At 38.4% G+C, this 18,875-nt stretch overlaps 1 protein-coding gene and 1 non-coding gene across 2 annotated transcripts; one reads left to right on the forward strand and one right to left on the reverse strand.

Annotated features, from left to right (window-relative positions):
• Positions 1-2,407: 2,407 nt before the first annotated feature.
• LOC104093612 (uncharacterized) lies at positions 2,408-3,259 on the reverse strand. Its single transcript, XM_009599382.1, has 2 exons — positions 2,857-3,259; positions 2,408-2,760 (listed from the first exon to the last, which is right to left on the reverse strand). The coding sequence occupies exons 1-2, from the start codon at positions 3,257-3,259 to the stop codon at positions 2,408-2,410; spliced, it is 756 nt and encodes a 251-aa protein (XP_009597677.1).
• A 928-nt stretch (positions 3,260-4,187) lies between these two features.
• On the forward strand, positions 4,188-4,294 carry LOC117276135 (small nucleolar RNA R71). The gene has a single exon (XR_004506361.1). It is a non-coding gene; the product is annotated as a small nucleolar RNA R71 (small nucleolar RNA).
• The last annotated feature ends 14,581 nt before the right edge of the window (positions 4,295-18,875 follow it).

The following is an 18,875-nucleotide window of genomic DNA, read 5'->3' on the forward strand; positions in this document are numbered from 1 at the left end:
TAATTTTAAAGACCATTCTTTCCTAGAAATTCCAACCATCTTCTCAAGAATCCATTTTAACTCGCAGTTCGAAACTTCAACTTGTCCTGGAGATTGAGCATGATATGATGCTCCTGTTTTGTGAGTGACACTATATTTTGATAGCAAAGTAGAGAATTGCCTATTCATGAAATGAGTTCCTTGGTCACTAATGATGACTCGCGGTGTGCCAAATCTAGTAAAAATATTTTTTCTAAGAAAATTGCACACTGTACGAGCATCATTCTTTCTTGTGGGGATCGCTTTAACCCATCTTGACACATAATCTACAGCCACAAGAATATATTTAAAAGAGTGAGATGAAGGAAAAGGTCCCATGAAATCTATTCCCCAAATATCAAATATTTCACATACCTGTATCGATTGCAATGCCATTTCATCTCTTTTAGTGATGTTACCTGTTCTCTGACACCTATTACATTGTGCAACGTATGTTCGAGCATCTTTAAAGAGTGTCGGCCAGAAGAATCCGTCTTTCAAAACCTTAAAAGTTGTTCGATTTGTTGCATAATGACCTCCAATTGCTCCATCATGGTAGTGATATAAAATGTTGGTCATCTCTTCTTCGGGCACACATCTTTTTATTATATTATCTGCACAAAATTTAAACAAGTAAGGTTCGTTCCACAGATAATACTTTGCACCAGATATAAGTTTTTTCCTTTGTTGGTACGAGAGATCTTGGGATGTCTACTTTCTAACCAAGTAGTTTGCAATATCTGCAAACTAGGGTGGTTGAGTCACCACTGAGTCAGTTGAAAAAATATGTTCATCAGGAAATTCTTCCTTTATCTCACTAAACTCAAGGGGAGGATTTTCTAATATAGACAAATGGCCAGCTACCTAATTCTCCGTCCCCTTTTTATCTTAAGATCAAATTCTTGCAGAAGTAAAATCCATCTTAACAACCTAGGTCTAGCATCCTTCTTTGCTAAGAGGTATTTCAAAGCTGCATGATTAGTGAAAACTGCGACCTTTGTTCCTATCAAATATGGACGAAATTTATCAAATGCAAATACTACTGCTAGTAACTCTTTCTCTGTTGTGGCATAATTAAGTTGAGCCTCATTCATTGTTGTACTAGCATAGTAAATGGAACGAAAAATCTTATCTTTTCTCTGGCCTAAAACAGCTCCTACTGCTATATCACTAGCATCACACATAACCTCAAAAGGTTGATTCCAATCAGGAGACACAACTACATGGGCAGTCGATAACTTTTTCTTAAGGGTCTCAAATTCATCTAGGCTATCACTTGAAAAATTAAACTTAGTATATTTCATCAAGAGGTTAGTCAGTGGTTTTGAAATCTTTGAAAAGTCTTTGATGAACCGTCTGTAAAAACCTGCACGACCTAGAAAACTTCTAATGCCTTTAACAGTTGTGGGAGGGGGATAATCCTGCTATAAGATCAATTTTAGCCTTATCAACTTCTATCCCTTAAGCAGTAATTTTATGTCCTAAAACAATTCCCTCATCAACTATAAAATGATATTTTTCCCAATTAAGAATCAAGTTTGTCTCTTCACATCTCTTAAGAACTAAAGTCAAGTGATAAAGACAATCCTCAAATATTTTTTCCAAAGAGTGTAAAATCATCCATAAAAATCTCGAGATATTTATCGGTCATGTCAGAGAAAATTGCTAACATGCAACGCTGAAATATAGCAGGGGCTATGCATAAACCAAATGGCATTCTCCTATAAGCATATGTTCCATGTGGATATGTGAAGGTTGTCTTATCTTGATCTTCTGGTGCAATTGGTATGTGGTTATACCCTGAATAGCCATCAAGAAAACAATAAAACCTATATCCTATAATTCTTTCCAACATTTGATTAATAAATGACAAAGAAAAATGATCTTTTCTAGTAGCATCAATGAGATGTTTGTAATCAATACAGACTCTCCATCCTATGACAGTCCTGGTAGGTATGAGTTCATTATTTTTATTTTTAATAACCGTCATACCTCCTTTCTTTGGCATTACCTGAACAAGACTTACCCAAGGACTGTCTAAATAGGATAAATGATACATGCTGCCAGAAGTTTTACAATATCCTTTTTTTACCACTTCCTGCATTGCTGGATTCAATCTCCTTTGGGGTTGGACTATTAGCTTGTAGTTATCCTCCATGAGGATTCTGTGAGTACAAACAACTGGATTAATCCCTTTGATATCTGCTATTTTCCACCCTAAGGCTCCTTTATGTATTTTCAAGACTTCAATTTATCTCTCTTCTTGTTCTGGAGTCAAAGAAGATGAAATAATCATGGGACATTGTTCTTTCTCAAGATATGCATAGTTTAAATGAGATGAGAGAATTTTGAAATCGGTTTTTGGCAGAACTTCTTCTGGTTGCTTCTCCTAATCCTCAGAATCCTTTTCTAATATTTCAGTTTCTCTTCTGATGGTGGGATCATCCTCTTGTATGGTGCCTGATTTGGCAAAGCATCTTTCCATTGAGTCTGGAGTTAATTGATCATTTCTAAATTCATCTGTAAGATAACTAATCATGTCAATTGAAAAGCATGAAAATGATGATTTATCTCCGAAAAATCTTAGTATCTTTTGCATGTCAAAAATGACCCTTTCTTCATCAACTCTTAGAATTAGTTGTCCTTGATGGACATCTATAATTGCTCTACCTGTAGCAAGAAATGGTCTACCCAAAATAATTGGTTCATCGTGGCACTCCTTCATTTCAAGCACTATGAAATCTACAGGGAAAACAAATTTATCTACTCTCACAAGTACATTTTCAATTATTCCCTTAGGTTTCTTAGTACTCTAATCTGCATATTGAAGAGAGACACCAAGATCTTTCAAGTCACCAAGATTTAATTTTCTAAAAATAGAAAATGGCATCAAGTTTATTGAAGCTCCAGAATCGCAGAGTACTTTTTCAAAATACATTCCTCCTAAAGTGCATGGAATTGTAAAGCTGCCTGGGTCACCCAGTTTTTGCGGTAGCTTATTTTGAAGTATTGCACTACATTTTTCCGTTAGCATTACCACAGAAACTTCTTCTAATTTCCTCTTTCTTGACAAAATTTCTTTTAGGAATTTGGCGTAAGAAGGCATTTGCAACAAAGCTTCAGTAAAAGGAATATTAATGTCAATCTGTTTTAAAATCTCTAAAATTTTTGCAAATTGACTATCAAGCTTTTCTCTTTTCATTTTTTGTGGAAAAGGAATTGTCACAGGGAGAGGTGTCATTTTTTCAATATTCTTCTCATCATTTTTCTTGACTTCTTTATCTTCTAATTGTTCAGAGGGTATTTCAAATTCTTACCCTTGTTTACCTGTTATTTTGATAGATTCTTTTCTTGTCTGACAGTATTGGGCTCATCAAGCTCCTTACCTGATCTTAAGGAAATGGCCTTAAGGTGTTCCTTTGGGTTTTCTCCATATTGATCGGTAAGGGGCCTTGAATTTTTTCTGAAACAAGAGTTGGCAATTGGCTCAAGTGGATTTTCAAATTTTTAAGGGCTGAATTTTGGCTTTCCATTTTTCACTAGTGACCTTAATGTATTTGTACAAAAGGTCATCAAGACTTGGATGTGCTTGTTGAGACTTTTGCTGATATGGAGCTGCTTGTTGATAAGGTTTGAAATTTAGTTGCCCATGGTTTTGATTTTGGTAACCAGGTGGACCTTGTACTTGTGGCTTTTGGAAGCTCTGAGAGTTCTTAGAACCATTTGGATTGCTCCATTGAAATCCTGGATGTTTATGTGCCATTTGACTTCCAAAGGGGTACTGCTTGTAACTGATTGCATTGACCTGTTTGCCATTTTGATTGATTGCTTGGCATTTATGATTCAGATGGTTTCCTCCACACATATCACAAGCCTCAGACTGGCTTGGTTGTTTTGTATTCACCTGAAAAGATTCAAATTTTTGTGCCAAAGAAACAATCTGTTGTATTAGTATGTTTAAAGCATCAACTTGATTTACCGTAGCGGCCCTTTTGATGATTACATGCTTAGATGGCCATTGAATGGCATTTTCAGAAATTTCATTCAATAACTGCAATGCTTCTTCTGTGATTTTTTCCATCACAGAACCTCCTGCAACTGCATCAATCACATTTCTAGAAGAGGGTTTTAACCCGTGATAAAGAATATACAATTGCATGTGTTCAGGAATATCATGGTGCGAGCATTTTCTTAACATTGATTTTAATCTTTCCCAAACTTGATAAACTGACTCAGTATCAGTCTGTAAGAAATTAGATATGTCTTGCCTGAACTTTGTTGTTTTAGCAGGAGAAAAATATTTATTCAAAAACTTCTGAGTCATCTGGTCCCATGTGGTAAACTTTGCAACAATGTTTTGGAATCTCCTTTTAAAGAAAAAGGAAATAGCCTTAACTTGATAGCTTCAGGAGATACTCCATTGTACTTAGCAGTTTCAACAAGTTCCATAAAATCAATTAAATGACTGTGTGGATCTTTACTTGAATCTCTAGTGAAGATACAAGATTGTTAAATTGTTTGAATCAGGCTGGTCATGATTTCAAAGTTGTTGGCTGCCACTGGAGGCTTCCTGACACTAGATTCACAGTTAAAACGGTCAAGTCTAGCATAATCCCTTAGGATTCTGTTTGCTGGTCTTGGCGCCACTTCATCAAACTGATCTTCTAAATTGACTGGTAGTGGTACTTTGGGTAGATTGTTATCATCTTCTAATTGATGCTCCATTCTGTTACAAGTTATCTTTGAGAAGATAATGCGTGTCCTTTCCTGCGCAATCGAAGAGATCTTTCAATTTCAGGATCGTAATTAGCCAACTCTTTTGTAGAAGAGCGGGTCATAAACTACTTAAAATTTTGAAAGTAAAAAAATATTACATTAATTCCTAATGTAGTGTTAGTAATTGATAACTAAACTAAAGAAAATTTCAAAGATAGATAGTTAATGAAGAAAAACTAATACCATAATATTGTAGATACTAATACTAGTAATTAGGCTACTAAAACAATATATATATAAAATAAAATATAAAAACAATGAAACTAACAAGTAAGTGTTAGTAGTAATACTAACAACTAATTGAGATAATAGAGACTTATTAAGTATAAACAAAAGTTGGACTAATGAATAATAATAGTTATCAGTGAGAATAATAGTGTAGAAGTACTAATGATGATAATAATAATAATAATAATAATAATAATAATAATAATAATAATAATAATAATAATAATAATATAATAATACAAAAATAATAATAATAATAATAATAATATAATAATACAAAATAATAATAATAATAATAACAATGATAAGAAAATAATAATAATACGTAAACAACAAACTATATTGAAAATAGAAAGAGAAGTACATCGAAGTACTGGCAATGAGAAACAAAAAATGATACAACAGGTGATAGTACTAGAAATAATTAAACTAAATATAATGAGGGAAAGCTAATGATAGCAATAATAGGAAGAGGTACAAATATATTTTTTTTTAAAGTGTTATTAATATGTAGTGATAATATTATCAGAAAAATAACAATAATAAGATCTCATATTAGTAACAAAATATTAAATCTGAAGTAGATGTATGTCAATCCCCGGCAACCGCACCAAAAATTTGACGAGGCCAATGTGCATAGGATATTTCTTCTCGTGCTTTGTCAAATTCTAGTATAGTTTAAGATATCGTCCCACAGAGATTGAAAAATCTATTTTACAAACTTGCAATATTTTAGCTACTATTTGAGAGAACCAAATTGATGGAAAGAGAGTAGGATTTTGAATTTGTAAATTATTTAAACAAAAACAACTTTTGGAAAATTTATATTTAAAAAGTATTGGGAATCATTGAATTTACTTAACAATATTTTTATAATGAAATCTCAAATTCTACATATATTTCACTAATGGATAATTGCTTATTGTTAATACAATTATGCTTTGCTCACTAGAAAGTAAACAATTAATAATACTCCTTGAGGTTATATTATTTACTCACTTACGACTAGTGATGATAAGACCGAAATATATATATCTTGCTTGAATTGTGCCAAGAAGTAGTAAAAACCTCATCAGATTATCTTTACGAAAAAATCAATAATATTGCTTATAACAATTTCTTCATGAGAATTAGAATTGAAGTAAGCAAAAATCAAGATTTGGAATGCTAGATTGCTGAAAATGACCCTCTATCTACTTATTCACGCTAGTCAATATGTATCAATTTTGCTTCGTGAGAATTACAAGATCAATACAAGTAACTTTAAAAATAAATAGATTGATGTGACTAATTAAAATCTAACATCCCAACACAATATAAAAGTGGAGCTAGAAAATCTGAGGCCAAGTATGTAATAAGATTGAGAAAACTATTATAAATATATATATATCAAGCTTCATCAATTATCCCAACAAAAAGACACTACTCCATTATAGAGTATATGAAAAAGAAAGGACTTCTATAATATGGCCTATATTGCCAACACTACCAGGAAATCTGAAAATTACAAAAAGTAAAGAAAAAATAACTAGAAAGATTAAGAGACCAAAGCTTTAGAAAATAAAGTGGCTCTTTTGTTCCTTTATCCTCGATGCCTACTACACAGAGAGTTACCTTCTATTTATAGAAGTGCATTTCTTCTTGAAATGATGTGATGTTAACTGAAAGAGATACATAGTGAGGAGAATGTGTCCCAAGGAAGATGCATCTTGAGGAAGATGCATCTTGAAGAAGATGCGTCATAACCTTCTTGCGTTGTGAATTGAATATGTTACCACCTTCTCGTTTCTTTCATTTTCTTGCTTTATTAATAGTATTCTTATCTCCTGCAAAACATTGTTAGACAATACAGAGAATCAAAATATTATATAAATACTTTATTTAAAATAGTATATTTTTAAGTATATAATATATTGTCACGACCCAATTTTCTCTCCGTGTGACGTCGTGACGACACCTAGTCTCTACAACTAGGTAAGCCTAACATTTTGTGGAATAATAAAATAAAATAAAAAAAATTTAACCAACTATTCAAAAATAAACAACAAATCCCAAAACCCGGAACATCGTGAATCACAAACTACATAAGAAAAAATCTAGTGTCTCTATACATCAGAATCTAACAAGGAAAAATACATATAATAATGGACATGAGAAAGAGTAGAAGGAGACTCCGAGGTCTGCGGACACGGTAAATATACCTTAAAGTTTCCAAGGTTGTCCCGGCTCACTGATAGTGCGGCTGATAAGGTGCACCTGGATCTGTATACGGAAAACATGTGCAGAGAGTAGCATGAGTACACCTGTCACGACCCAATTTTCTCTCCGTTGGGTATCGTGATGGCACCTAGTCTTAGGGACTAGGTAAGCCTAAAAATAATTAAAACAACAATAATATTTAAATAAAATCTCTTACAATTCCCAAAACCGGTAGTACAAGTCATAAGCTCTACAGAGTGTTTGCTAGACAAATTCTAAATACAACTGTCCAGAAATAAGAATAAACAATGCAAAATGAAAACTGGAAGGTGACTCCGAAGCCTGCGAACGCAGCAACAGGTTTACCTTGAGTCTCCACAGCAACAGTCCACACAGCTAACTAACGAATAAGTACCTGGATCTGCACAAAAATATATAGAAGAGTAGCATGAGCACACCACAGCGGTACCTAGTAAGTATCAAGACTAACCTCGGTAGAGTAGTGACGAGGAATTGTCAAGACACTCACTGGTTCAATAAACCGAACAGATATAAGTACATGAATTCTAGAAGTATGATGTCTACATAAAGACTATGCAATATGTCTCACAATGCAGTAATGGCATTAAAGTAAGAAACAACAAGTATCAGCGGAATATCATGAAAATGACGCAGACAAAGTGAATGGAACACAACCTAAATTCGGAATCACGAATACAACAAGGACAAGTAATAACTCAGTAATTACAATCGTTTTTACATCAGGTTTTAGTCAACAACTCCACGAGGTACCGAACCTCGGACAATTCACAACTCACAGGTCTCAATACCTGAACCCTAACACTTGGCATCATGTGCCCTCATAACACCTCATAACCACACTGACGACTCACGTACCAATAGAGCCATTCTCACATAGAAGACAAGTAAACAAGGGTGAGCATCTATGCTCAACAATAACAAGAACACCTCTTATCCGATAAGAGTGCTTAATTACGTGTATGTTTGTGCAAGTGTCCTAACATAGTCCATACCAGCAAATAAGCATAAGGAAGAAGAAGAACAGACAACACGTAGAATATTTTCTCACAGCTTTTACAAGATAAAGCTCACACAGGTACGTATACCACCACACAAATATCAACAACAAGAATGCCCGCAGGCCATAAATCTTCACAAATCAATCCCTGACACAGCCCACCTTGTCTCGCCACGTGTGCAATAGTAACATAAATGCCCGCCTTGTCTCTTCACAAGTGCATAATAATGTTCTCACCTTGTCTCGCCACATGCGCAACCCACACACATATATATCCCACCTTTTCAAGTCGCATGTGCAAATATCAATAGTAACAATAGCATGACAAAAAACTCGTGCAACCCCATAACAACAACAACACGATAGAAACCTCATGCATCACAATAATAAAAACCGCACGGTAGAAACCTTGTGCATCTCCACAACAAATACAACAACAACAATGGCAATAATACAAAGTACGACAAGTAAATCAACTCAAGAACTTTTAAATCACAAGAAAATGTGGGACCAAATCACAAGGAATAACCATAGTTTGAAATGCTAGGCGTAAAGCGAATAACTCAACAAAGGGAAAACTAAGGTGTAGCAATGAATCCCACAATATACACTTCAACAACAGGGAAGCTAACACGAATACAAGAATGAAAAATAAAACAAGTCGACTAAGATATAGGATATCTACTTCTTTTAAGGTTGAGGAAATTACGAATGATATTCAACAATTCAATTAAGGATAACAGCGGAAAAATAATCATAACCTCAATTAAGACTGAATAATTATAGGATGAAATAATATAAATTCCAAATAAAGATAAGCAGTTATGAAAAGATAGCATGGCTATAAAAGAGATAACAGTTTCAATTAAGGCACATATGAATCAAGTAACGATAATAGTGGATCATGAAGCAATTTCTTTTAATTAAGCAGGTAGATGTGAATCTAGTAATTAAGATATATAATCATAACAAGAACAACTACATATTCAATGAATACAAGGACCTAAGAACCTTGAAAGGCCAACTTTCCATAAATAAGTCTGTGCACACACTTGTCACCTCATGCACACGGGCTACAATCAACATAGAAGACTCACATCCTAAGGGGGAAATCCCCCACATAAGGTTAGACAAGATACTTACCTCGAACCAAGCTCAAACAGTCTGTAAGAATGCCCTTTCTTCAATTATCTGACTCTGAATGGTCCAAATCTAACCAAACACAATTGCATATCATGAATACAACGATAATAGACTCATCTAATTAATGAAATCAATATTTTATCAAAAATTCCGAAATTTGCTCTAAAAGGTCGATCCGGGCCCACGTCTCGGAATGGGGTAAAAATCACAAAATATGAACACCCATTCACTCACGAGTCCAACCAAGAAATACTCAAATCCGACCACCAATCCCCTTTCAAAACTCGAAATCTTTATTGAAGAAGTTCTTCCAATTTTTCCCAATTTCAACCCCAAAAATCCGAAACTAAATGGAGAAAACAACTATAGATTAATGCAATAAAACCAAATTCGAGTAAGAAATCGTTACTCACAAGATTCCTCTGAAAATCCCTCAAAGAATCGCCTTCTCCCGAGCTCAAAATAAAAAATGGAGTGAAAATGAAATAACCCTCGATTCCAACCCCTTTCTGCCCAGCGATCCTTGCACCTGCGATCATCTCTCGCACCTGTGCCTACCGCACCTGCGGTCTAACCAGTCGCACCTGCGGAAGTTACTAACTCCCACAGCCTCTGCACCTGCGAGTCTTCTGCGCATATGCGGGCATCGCAGATGCAGAACATCCTCGCACTTGCGACCCCAGGCCAACTTTCAAATTCTCGCATCTACGCTTCCATCTCCGCACGTACTAGTCCGCTGATGCGCAAAAATACTCCGCACCTGCGGAGACTGCCAAGTCCAGCTCTTCCCGCACCTGCGACTCATTCTTCGCACATGCGCCCAAGGTCCGCATGTGCGATTACACCAGAACTCAGACCTCCCCAAAACCATGGAAATCATCTGCAACTCGTCCGAAAAACACTCGGGGCCCTCGGGACCCCGTCCAAACATACCAACAAGTTCTATACCCCAACACGGACCTGTTCGAGGTCTCAAATCACATCAAACGACATCAAAACTATGAATCACACCATGAATCAAACTTATAGATTTTCAAATCTTTCAACTTTTAAAACCCGTGCCGAAACCTATCAAATCAACCCGGAATGATGTCAAATTTTGCAGGCAAGTACCAAATAACATAACGCAGCTGTTCCAACTCTCGGAATCGCATTCCGACCCCGATATCAAAAATAGTCTACTTCCGGTCCAAAGCTCCAAAAATTCGACTTTCGCCATTTCAAGCCTAAATCAGCTACAGACCTCGAATTTACAGTTCGGACATGCTCCTAAGTCCAAAATTATCCAACGGAGCTAATGGAACAACGGAACTCCATTCCGGAGTTATCTTCGCATAGTTCCGACTACGGTCAAAAATCCTAAGACTTAAGCTTCCGTTTTAGGGACTAAGTGTCCCAAATCACTCCGAAACAATCGGTAATCGTATTCAACCACGCACGCAAGTCAATACACATAATATGAAGTCGCTCAGGGCCTTATGCCGCCGAACGAGACTTAAATTCTCAAAACGACCGGCCGGGTCGTTACATCCTTCCCCTCTTAAACAAACGTTCGTCCTCGAACGTGCTAAGAATTGCCTCGAAGTCTTGAAATCACTTAAGGTACATACCCAACATACACCCGTGGGTGACCCCATGTCACCCTAATCCACATAAGCCTGACGAATCCATGTCAACTGTAATTTATCCTTTCTATCAACACCGATAAGCCTTAGAGTAAAAAAATTTCACCTTCCATTTATCTTCAAAAGATCCGATTCTAAATCCATAACCGATATCAGTCTCAACCAGCGGTAACAACTCATGCCTACACCCACAAAGTACGACCACACAACAAGACACACCACATATAGGCCGATAATAACATTTTCGATCACAATAGTTACCCGAAGTCAAAACCAGCACCGACAATTAGACCCATATCCGTTAGCAACCCATTTCAAACCTCCAAAATGCTGACAATGATGCAAGAAACACTAAGACCTCATAACTATACTCCCGAATCAACAAGTCATAACTAACACCATCGGGCACATACCCCGCAAGATAAAACTTAAGAAGCACATAACGACAATGACTGAATACGTAATGAGAAACACATAAGAGAAATATCAAACAAGCCTGACAGGCAGAACTTTCTAACAATACCCTACTACAAATCAATTCAAAAGGAAAAATCAAAGTACATGAACAAATCATAAGGATCTCATCCTAGTATCACCCTCCACCGCGGCACGCAGCCCGGCTCAAACATATCAAATCACATGGAGTCGCGAGGGCCTCGCCCTCAACTTTGAATCACAAGTCGAATACACATCATACCAATGGAAATCCTCCACTAACTCAATTCTGCCAATAAAATCTCAATACTTGCTAAATTCTAACCCCGGTAGAGTATCAAATCACAAATTATAACCAATTTACTCAGGAATCACATCAAACCTACCATAATGGACAACGTGAATTCACTTATAGTCTCGTAACTTTCAATAATGAATAAAAACAAATGATAGACACGGCTATCACTCATAGAATCTCCCAACGGGGTAAACATCTAAACATAATACTAAGTCATAAACTCACCCATAGGTAGGGCAACAAGTAGGGGAACTCGCCCCGATAAGCAGGACCGAATCAAATACGAATAGTGCCCCTTTGTAACAAATCAAAAGCATACCTGTATGACATCATCTGGCGCAGTGGCCTCAAGCCTACTATATGAAACACATCAACGGGTCGGGCCTTCCCCTCTTGGGCGCCCTCTACTTGCCTGAATACTCCGCTGTGACACACATATCTGGAGTCTAGGACAATCTCTCGCCATGTGGCTAGTATCTCCACACTCGAAGCAACCTCTTTGCTGATGTGGTTGTGGGAACTATGCGGTACGGATACTTTGAGACACATGAGCACCTGAAACACTGTGCGAAGCCTGAAGTGCAAACTGAACTGGCTGATCCACAAAACCTCTATCATGTCGTACCCTGCCTCCAAAATAAGGACCAGTAGATCTCTTCGGTCTACAAGGCCTCCTCACCTCCATGTCCTCTCTCTCCTGATCTCGCATGTACTCTCTCTCGTGTCCTCGCCTATCTTCTCTCTCTTGGTCCCATATGCCCTATACTCGGCGGGCGATCCCTACCACCTGCTGAAACGAAACATCTGACTCTAACTCACGAGCCATGCTGAACCGAATATCATTCCTGAGTCCCTCAATGAATCTACAGACACGCTCTCTAACTATGGCGACCAAAGCAGGTGCATGCCTGGCCAAATCACTGAATCTCATGGCATACTCTGACACTAACATAGTGCCCTGGCGCAACTGCTCAAACTCTGTGCGCCATGCATCTCGAAGGGACTGAGGTACAAACTCTCTCAGGAACATCTCTAAAAATTGAACCCATGTAAGTGAAGCTAACTCGGTTGGGCTACTTAACTCATATGCCCGCCACCACTGGTAAGCCGCTCCCCTAAGCTGGAACGTAGTAAAAGCAACCCCCCTCATCTCCACAATACCCGTAGTACGGAGAATGCAGTGACAACACTCCAGAAAATCCTGTGCACTTTCTGAAGCCAAACCACTAAATGTAGGAGGGTCATATTTCTTGAACTTTGCAAGTCTAAGCTGCTCTTCCTCAGATGTTGTTGCCCTGACCACGGGCTAAACTGGGACCACAGGCCATGTCGCCATGACACTTGGAGCCTGACCAACATGAACTCGCTGCTCTGGGGTGTGGGCGGCGGCAGCTTGGGCTCCTCCCCCGGTCTGTGAAATAGCTGGTGCAACCGAAATCAACCCCGCCTAAGCCAATATACCAAACATGCTCAGGAACTGTGCTGAGGTCTCCTGAAGTCCGGGGGTAACATTAGGCACCTCCGGTACCTGATCCCCAACTGGAACTACTGGCGGCTCCTCAACTGCTGCCTTGGTAGATGCTTTGGCTGTGGCACTTACTCCTCGTTGGCCTCTGCCTCAAGCGATACCTGCTCCGGGAGCAGCGTCGTCGATAACTGCAGCTCGTGTCCTCACCATCTGTGAGAGAATGGAATGACAAAAGTTCAAACTCCGAGATCAATAAGCCCGCACGTTAGGAATGAAAGAAGTGAAATTATCCTAATAGTTTCGTAGCCTCTCGAAGATAAGTACAGATGTCTCCGTACAGATCCGCATGACTCTACTAAACTCGCTTATGACTTGTAGCACCTATGAACCAAGATCTCTGATACTAACTTGTCACGACCCAATTTTCCTTCTGTTGGGTATCGTGATGGCACCTAGTCTTAGGGACTAGGTAAGCATAACAATAATTAAAACAACAACATTATTTAAATAGAATTTCTTACAATTCCCAAAACTGGTAGAATAAGTCATAAGCTCTACAGAGTGTTTGCTAGAAAACTTCTAAATACAACTGTCCAGAAATAAGAATAAACAGTGCAAAATGAAATCTGGAAGGTGACTTCGAAGCCTGCGAACGCAGCAGCAAGTTTACCTTGAGTCTCCACAGCAACAGTCCATACAGCTAGCTAACGAACAAGTACCTAGATCTGCACAAAAATGTACAAAAGAGTAGCATGAGTACACCACAGTGGTACCTAGTAAGTATCAAGACTAACCTCGGTGAAGTAGTGACGAGGAACAGTCAAGACACCCACTGGTCTAATAAACCGAATAGATATAAGTACATGAATACCAGAAGTATGATGTTTACATAGAGACTATGCAATATGGATTACAATACAGTAATGGCATTAAAGCAAGAAACAACAAGTATCAGCGGAATATCATGAAAATGACGTAGACAAAATGAATGGAACACAACCTAAATCTAGAATCACGAATACAGCAAGGACAAGTAATAACTCAGTAATTATAATCGCTTTTACATCAGGTTTTAGTCAACAACTCCACGAGGTACCGAACCTCGGACAATTCACAACTCACAGGTCTCAATACCTGAACCCTAACACTTGGCATCCTGTTCCCTCATAACACCTCATAACCACACTGACGACTCACGTGCCAATAGAGCCATTCTCACATAGAAGACAAGTAAACAAGGGTGAGCATATATGCTCAACAATATCAAGAACACCTCTTATCCATAAGAGTGCTTAACTACGTGTATGGTTGTGCAAGTGTCCTAACATAGTCCATACTAGCAAATAAGCATAAGGAAGAAGAAGAACGGACAACACGTAGAATATTTTCTCACAGCTTTCATCAGATAAAGCTCACATAGGTACGTATACCACCACACAAATATCAACAACAAGAATGCCCCCAGGCTATAAATCATCACAAATCAATCCCTGACACAACCCACCTTGTCTAGCCACGTGTGTAATAGTAACATAAATGCCCGCCTTGTCTCACCACACGTGTATAATAATGTTCCCACCTTGTCTCGCCACATGCGCAACCCAGACACATATATCCCACCTTATCACGCCGCATGTGAAAATATCAATAGTAACAATAGCACGGCAGAAACCTTGTGCAACCCCATAACAACAACCGCACTGTAGAAACCTCGTGCATCACAATAATAACAACCGCATGGCAGAAACCTCGTGTATCACCACAACAAATACAAAAACAACAATGGTAATAATATAAAGTACGACAAGTAAATCAACTCAAGAAATTTTAAATCACAGGAAAATGTGGGACCAAATCACAAGGAATAACCACAGTCTGAAATGCTAGGAGTAAAGCGAACAGCTCAACAAAGGGAAAACTAAGGTGTAGAAACGAATCCCACAATATACACTTCAACAACAGGGAAGCTAACACGAATCCAATAATGCCAAATAAAACAAGTCGACTAAGATATAGGATATCTACTTGGTTTAAGGTTGAGGAAATTACGAAGGATATTCAACAATTCAATTAAGGATAACAACGGAAAAATAATCATAACCTCAATTAAGACTGAATAATTATAGGATGAAATAATATAAAATCCAAATAAAGATAAGCAGTTATGAAAACATAGCATGGCTATAAAAGAGATAACAGTTTCAATTAAGGCACATATGAATCAAGTAACGATAATAGTGGATCATGAAGCAATTTATTCTAATTAACCAGGTAGATGTGAATCTAGTAATTAAGATATATAATCATAACAAGAACAACTGCATATTCAATGAATACAAGGACCTAAGAACCCTAAAAGGCCAACTTTCCACAAATAAGTCTGTGCACGCACTCGTCACCTCGAGCACACGGGCTAAAATCAACATAGAAGACTCAAATCCTAAGGGGGAAATCCCCCACACAAGGTTAGGCAAGATACTTACCTCGAACCAATCTCAAACAGTCCGTAAGAATGCCCTTTTTACAATTATCCGACTCTGAATGGTCCAAATCTAACCAAACATAATTGCATTACATGAATACAACGATAATAGACTCATCTAATTAATGAAATCAACATTTTAACAAAAATTCTGAAATTTGCCCTAAAATATCGACGCGGGCCCACATCTCGAAATCGGATAAAAATCACAAAATATGAACACTCATTCACTCACGAGTCCAACCATATAAGAAATACTCAAATATGACAACCAATCCCCTTTCAAAACTCGAAATCTTTATTGAAGAAGTTCTTCCAATTTATCCCAATTTCAAACCCAAAAATCCGAAACTAAATGGAGAAAACAACTATAGATTAATGCAATAAAACCAAATTCGAGTAAGAAATCGTTACCCACAAGATTCCTCTGAAAATCCCTCAAAAAATCGCCTTCTCCCGAGCTCAAAATAAAAAATGGAGTGAAAATGAAATAACCCTCGATTCCAACCCCTTTCTGCCCAGCGATCCTCGCACCTGCGATCATCTCTCGCACCTGTGCCTACCGCACCTGCGGTCTAACCAGTCGCATCTGCGGAAGTCACTAACTCCCACAAATTTTGCACCTGCGAGTCTTCTGCGCATATGCGGGCATCGCAGATGCAGAACTTCCTCGCACCTGTGACCCCAGGCCAACTCTCAAATTCTCGCATCTGCGCTTCCATCTCTGCACGTGCGAGTCCGCTGATGCGCACAAATTCTCCGCACCTGCAGATACTGCCAAGTCTAGCTCTTCCCGTACCTACGCCTCATTCTTCGCATCTGCGACCATCGCACCTACGCCCAAGGTCCGCATGTGCGATTACACCAGAACTCAAACCTCCTCAAAACCATGGAAATCATCCGTAACTCGTCCGAAAAACACCCGGGGCCCTCGGGACCACCTCCAAACAAACCAACAAATTCTATGCCCTAACACGGACCTCTCAAGTTCTCAAATCTCATCAAACGACATTGAAACTACGAATCGCACCATAAATAGAACTTATAGATTTTCAAATCTTTCAACTTCTAAAACCCGTACCAAAACCTACAAAATCAACTAGGAATGACGTCAAATTTTGCAGGCAAGTCCTAAATAACATAACGGATCTGTTCCAACTCTCGGAATCACATTTCGACCGTGATATAAAAAATAGTCCACTTCCGGTCCAAATCTCCAGAAATTCGACTTTCGCCATTTCAAGCCTAAATCAGGTACATACCTTGGATTTATAGTCCGGACACGCTCCTAAGTCCAAAATCACCCAACGGTGCTAATGGAACCGACAAAACTCCATTTCGGAGTTGTCTTCACATAGTTCTGACTACGGTAAAAAACTCCCAAGACTTAAGCTTTCGTTTTAGGAATTAAGTATCCCAAATCACTCCGAAATAATCGGTAACCGAATTCAACCATGCACGCAAGTCAATACACATAATATGAAGCTGCTCAAGGCCTTATGCCGCCGAACGAGACTTAAATTCCCGAAACAACCAGCCGGGTCGTTACAATACCACAATCGGTACCTAGTAAGTACCAAGCCTAAACTCGGTCGAGTAGTGACGAGGTCAGGTCAGGGCCCTACTGGAAAATATATAATAAAAACGATATAGAGTGTAATACCGCAATAAAATAAAGGCTGAAAATTAACAACAATAAAATCATATAAGGTAACAGCTCAGTACAAAGAAATCACAACAGGGGATCTCCCGAGATACCGTCTCGTAGTCCCAAACGTAAATGTGCAGGGGGATCTCCCGGAATACCGTTCCGTAGTCCCAAAGTAAATATGCGATATAGGGGGATCCCACGGAATACCGTTCCGTAGTCCCAAAGTAAATATGCAGTACATGGGGATCTCTCGGAATACCTTTTCGTAATCCCAAAGTAATTATGCAGTACAGGGGGATCTCTCGGAATACCGTTTCGTAGTCCCAAAGTAAATATGCAGCACAAGGGGATCTCCCGGAATACCGTTCCGTAGTCCCAAAGTGAATATGCAGCGCGAATGATAGAAATACAACTACATCTCAAAATTCTTACAATTTAGACTAAGTACCAGTCAGGGAAGAAGCAGGAAATTCACTAAGCATGCAGCACATAATTTACATAAACAATTAAGACACATAGACAGGTTAAATTAGACTAAACATGATAGCTACACATATTGGAATAACTCAATTAAGAATGAAAATAGATTAGTACTCATTAAAATGGCATAACTCAAAATAATAGGAAAATATATTGTTGCTCGGTAAAAAAACCACAACTAGCCCGTGTACGTACTCGTCACCTCTCGTACACGGCGCTCACGTAGCACAACAGTTCCAAATCGTAAGGGGATTTCCCCCACACAAAGTTAGGCAAGCCAATTACCTCGAACCAAGCTCAATCAATCGGTCACAATGCCTTTCCCACAAATATCCAGCTCCGAATGGCCCAAATCTAGCCAAAAGCAATTACATATCATAAATACAACCATAATAGACTCATCTAATTAATGAAATCAACACTTTAACAAAAATTATGAAATTAACTCAAAAATTACCTGTGGGGCCCATGTCTCGGAATCAGGTAAAAGTCACAAAAATACAAACACTCATTCGCTCACGAGTCTAACCATATAAAATTTACTCAAATCCAACCACAAATCCCCTTCAAAACTCGAAATGTTGTTGAAGAAGTTCTTCCAAAGGTTTCCCAATTACAACCCCAAAAATCCGAAATTAAAGAGGAAATTAATGATAGATTAGTGGGATATAACCATAAAGGAGTTAAGAATCGTTACCCAATCGATATCTCTGAAAATCCCACAAAATCTCGTCCAAATCCGAGCTCCCTATCTCATGTTTTTGGTAAAATGGAAAAAACCCCGTTTTTTGGAAACTTTAACACTGCCCAGCGATTCCTTAATCGCGATCGCGGAAATAGCCTTGCGATCGCGAAGAACAACTTTGCAGCCCTAGAAATTACTATACGCGATCGCATAAAACACCACGCGAATGCAATGCTCTATCTCCCCTACTCACGCGATCGCGAACATCCGCACGCGTTCGCGATGAGCAAAGCGCGTGGTCCAGCTTTGGTACACTTAACCCTACGCGATCGCGACCTTGTCTATGTG

This window comes from Nicotiana tomentosiformis, chromosome 2 (genome assembly GCF_000390325.3).
Source record: "Nicotiana tomentosiformis chromosome 2, ASM39032v3, whole genome shotgun sequence".
In the NCBI taxonomy this organism is placed as follows: domain Eukaryota; kingdom Viridiplantae; phylum Streptophyta; class Magnoliopsida; order Solanales; family Solanaceae; genus Nicotiana; species Nicotiana tomentosiformis.

What these genes read in the sequence shown, in the direction of transcription:
- LOC104093612 (XM_009599382.1), bottom strand. Translation starts at nt 3,259, where the DNA reads ATGACACCTCTCCCTGTGACAATTCCTTTTCCACAAAAAATGAAAAGA. An exon ending in TGGTGACTTGAAAGATCTTG is followed by an intron (nt 2,761 to 2,856) that starts GTGTCTCTCTTC and finishes TTTTCCCTGTAG; the next exon opens with ATTTCATAGTGCTTGAAATG.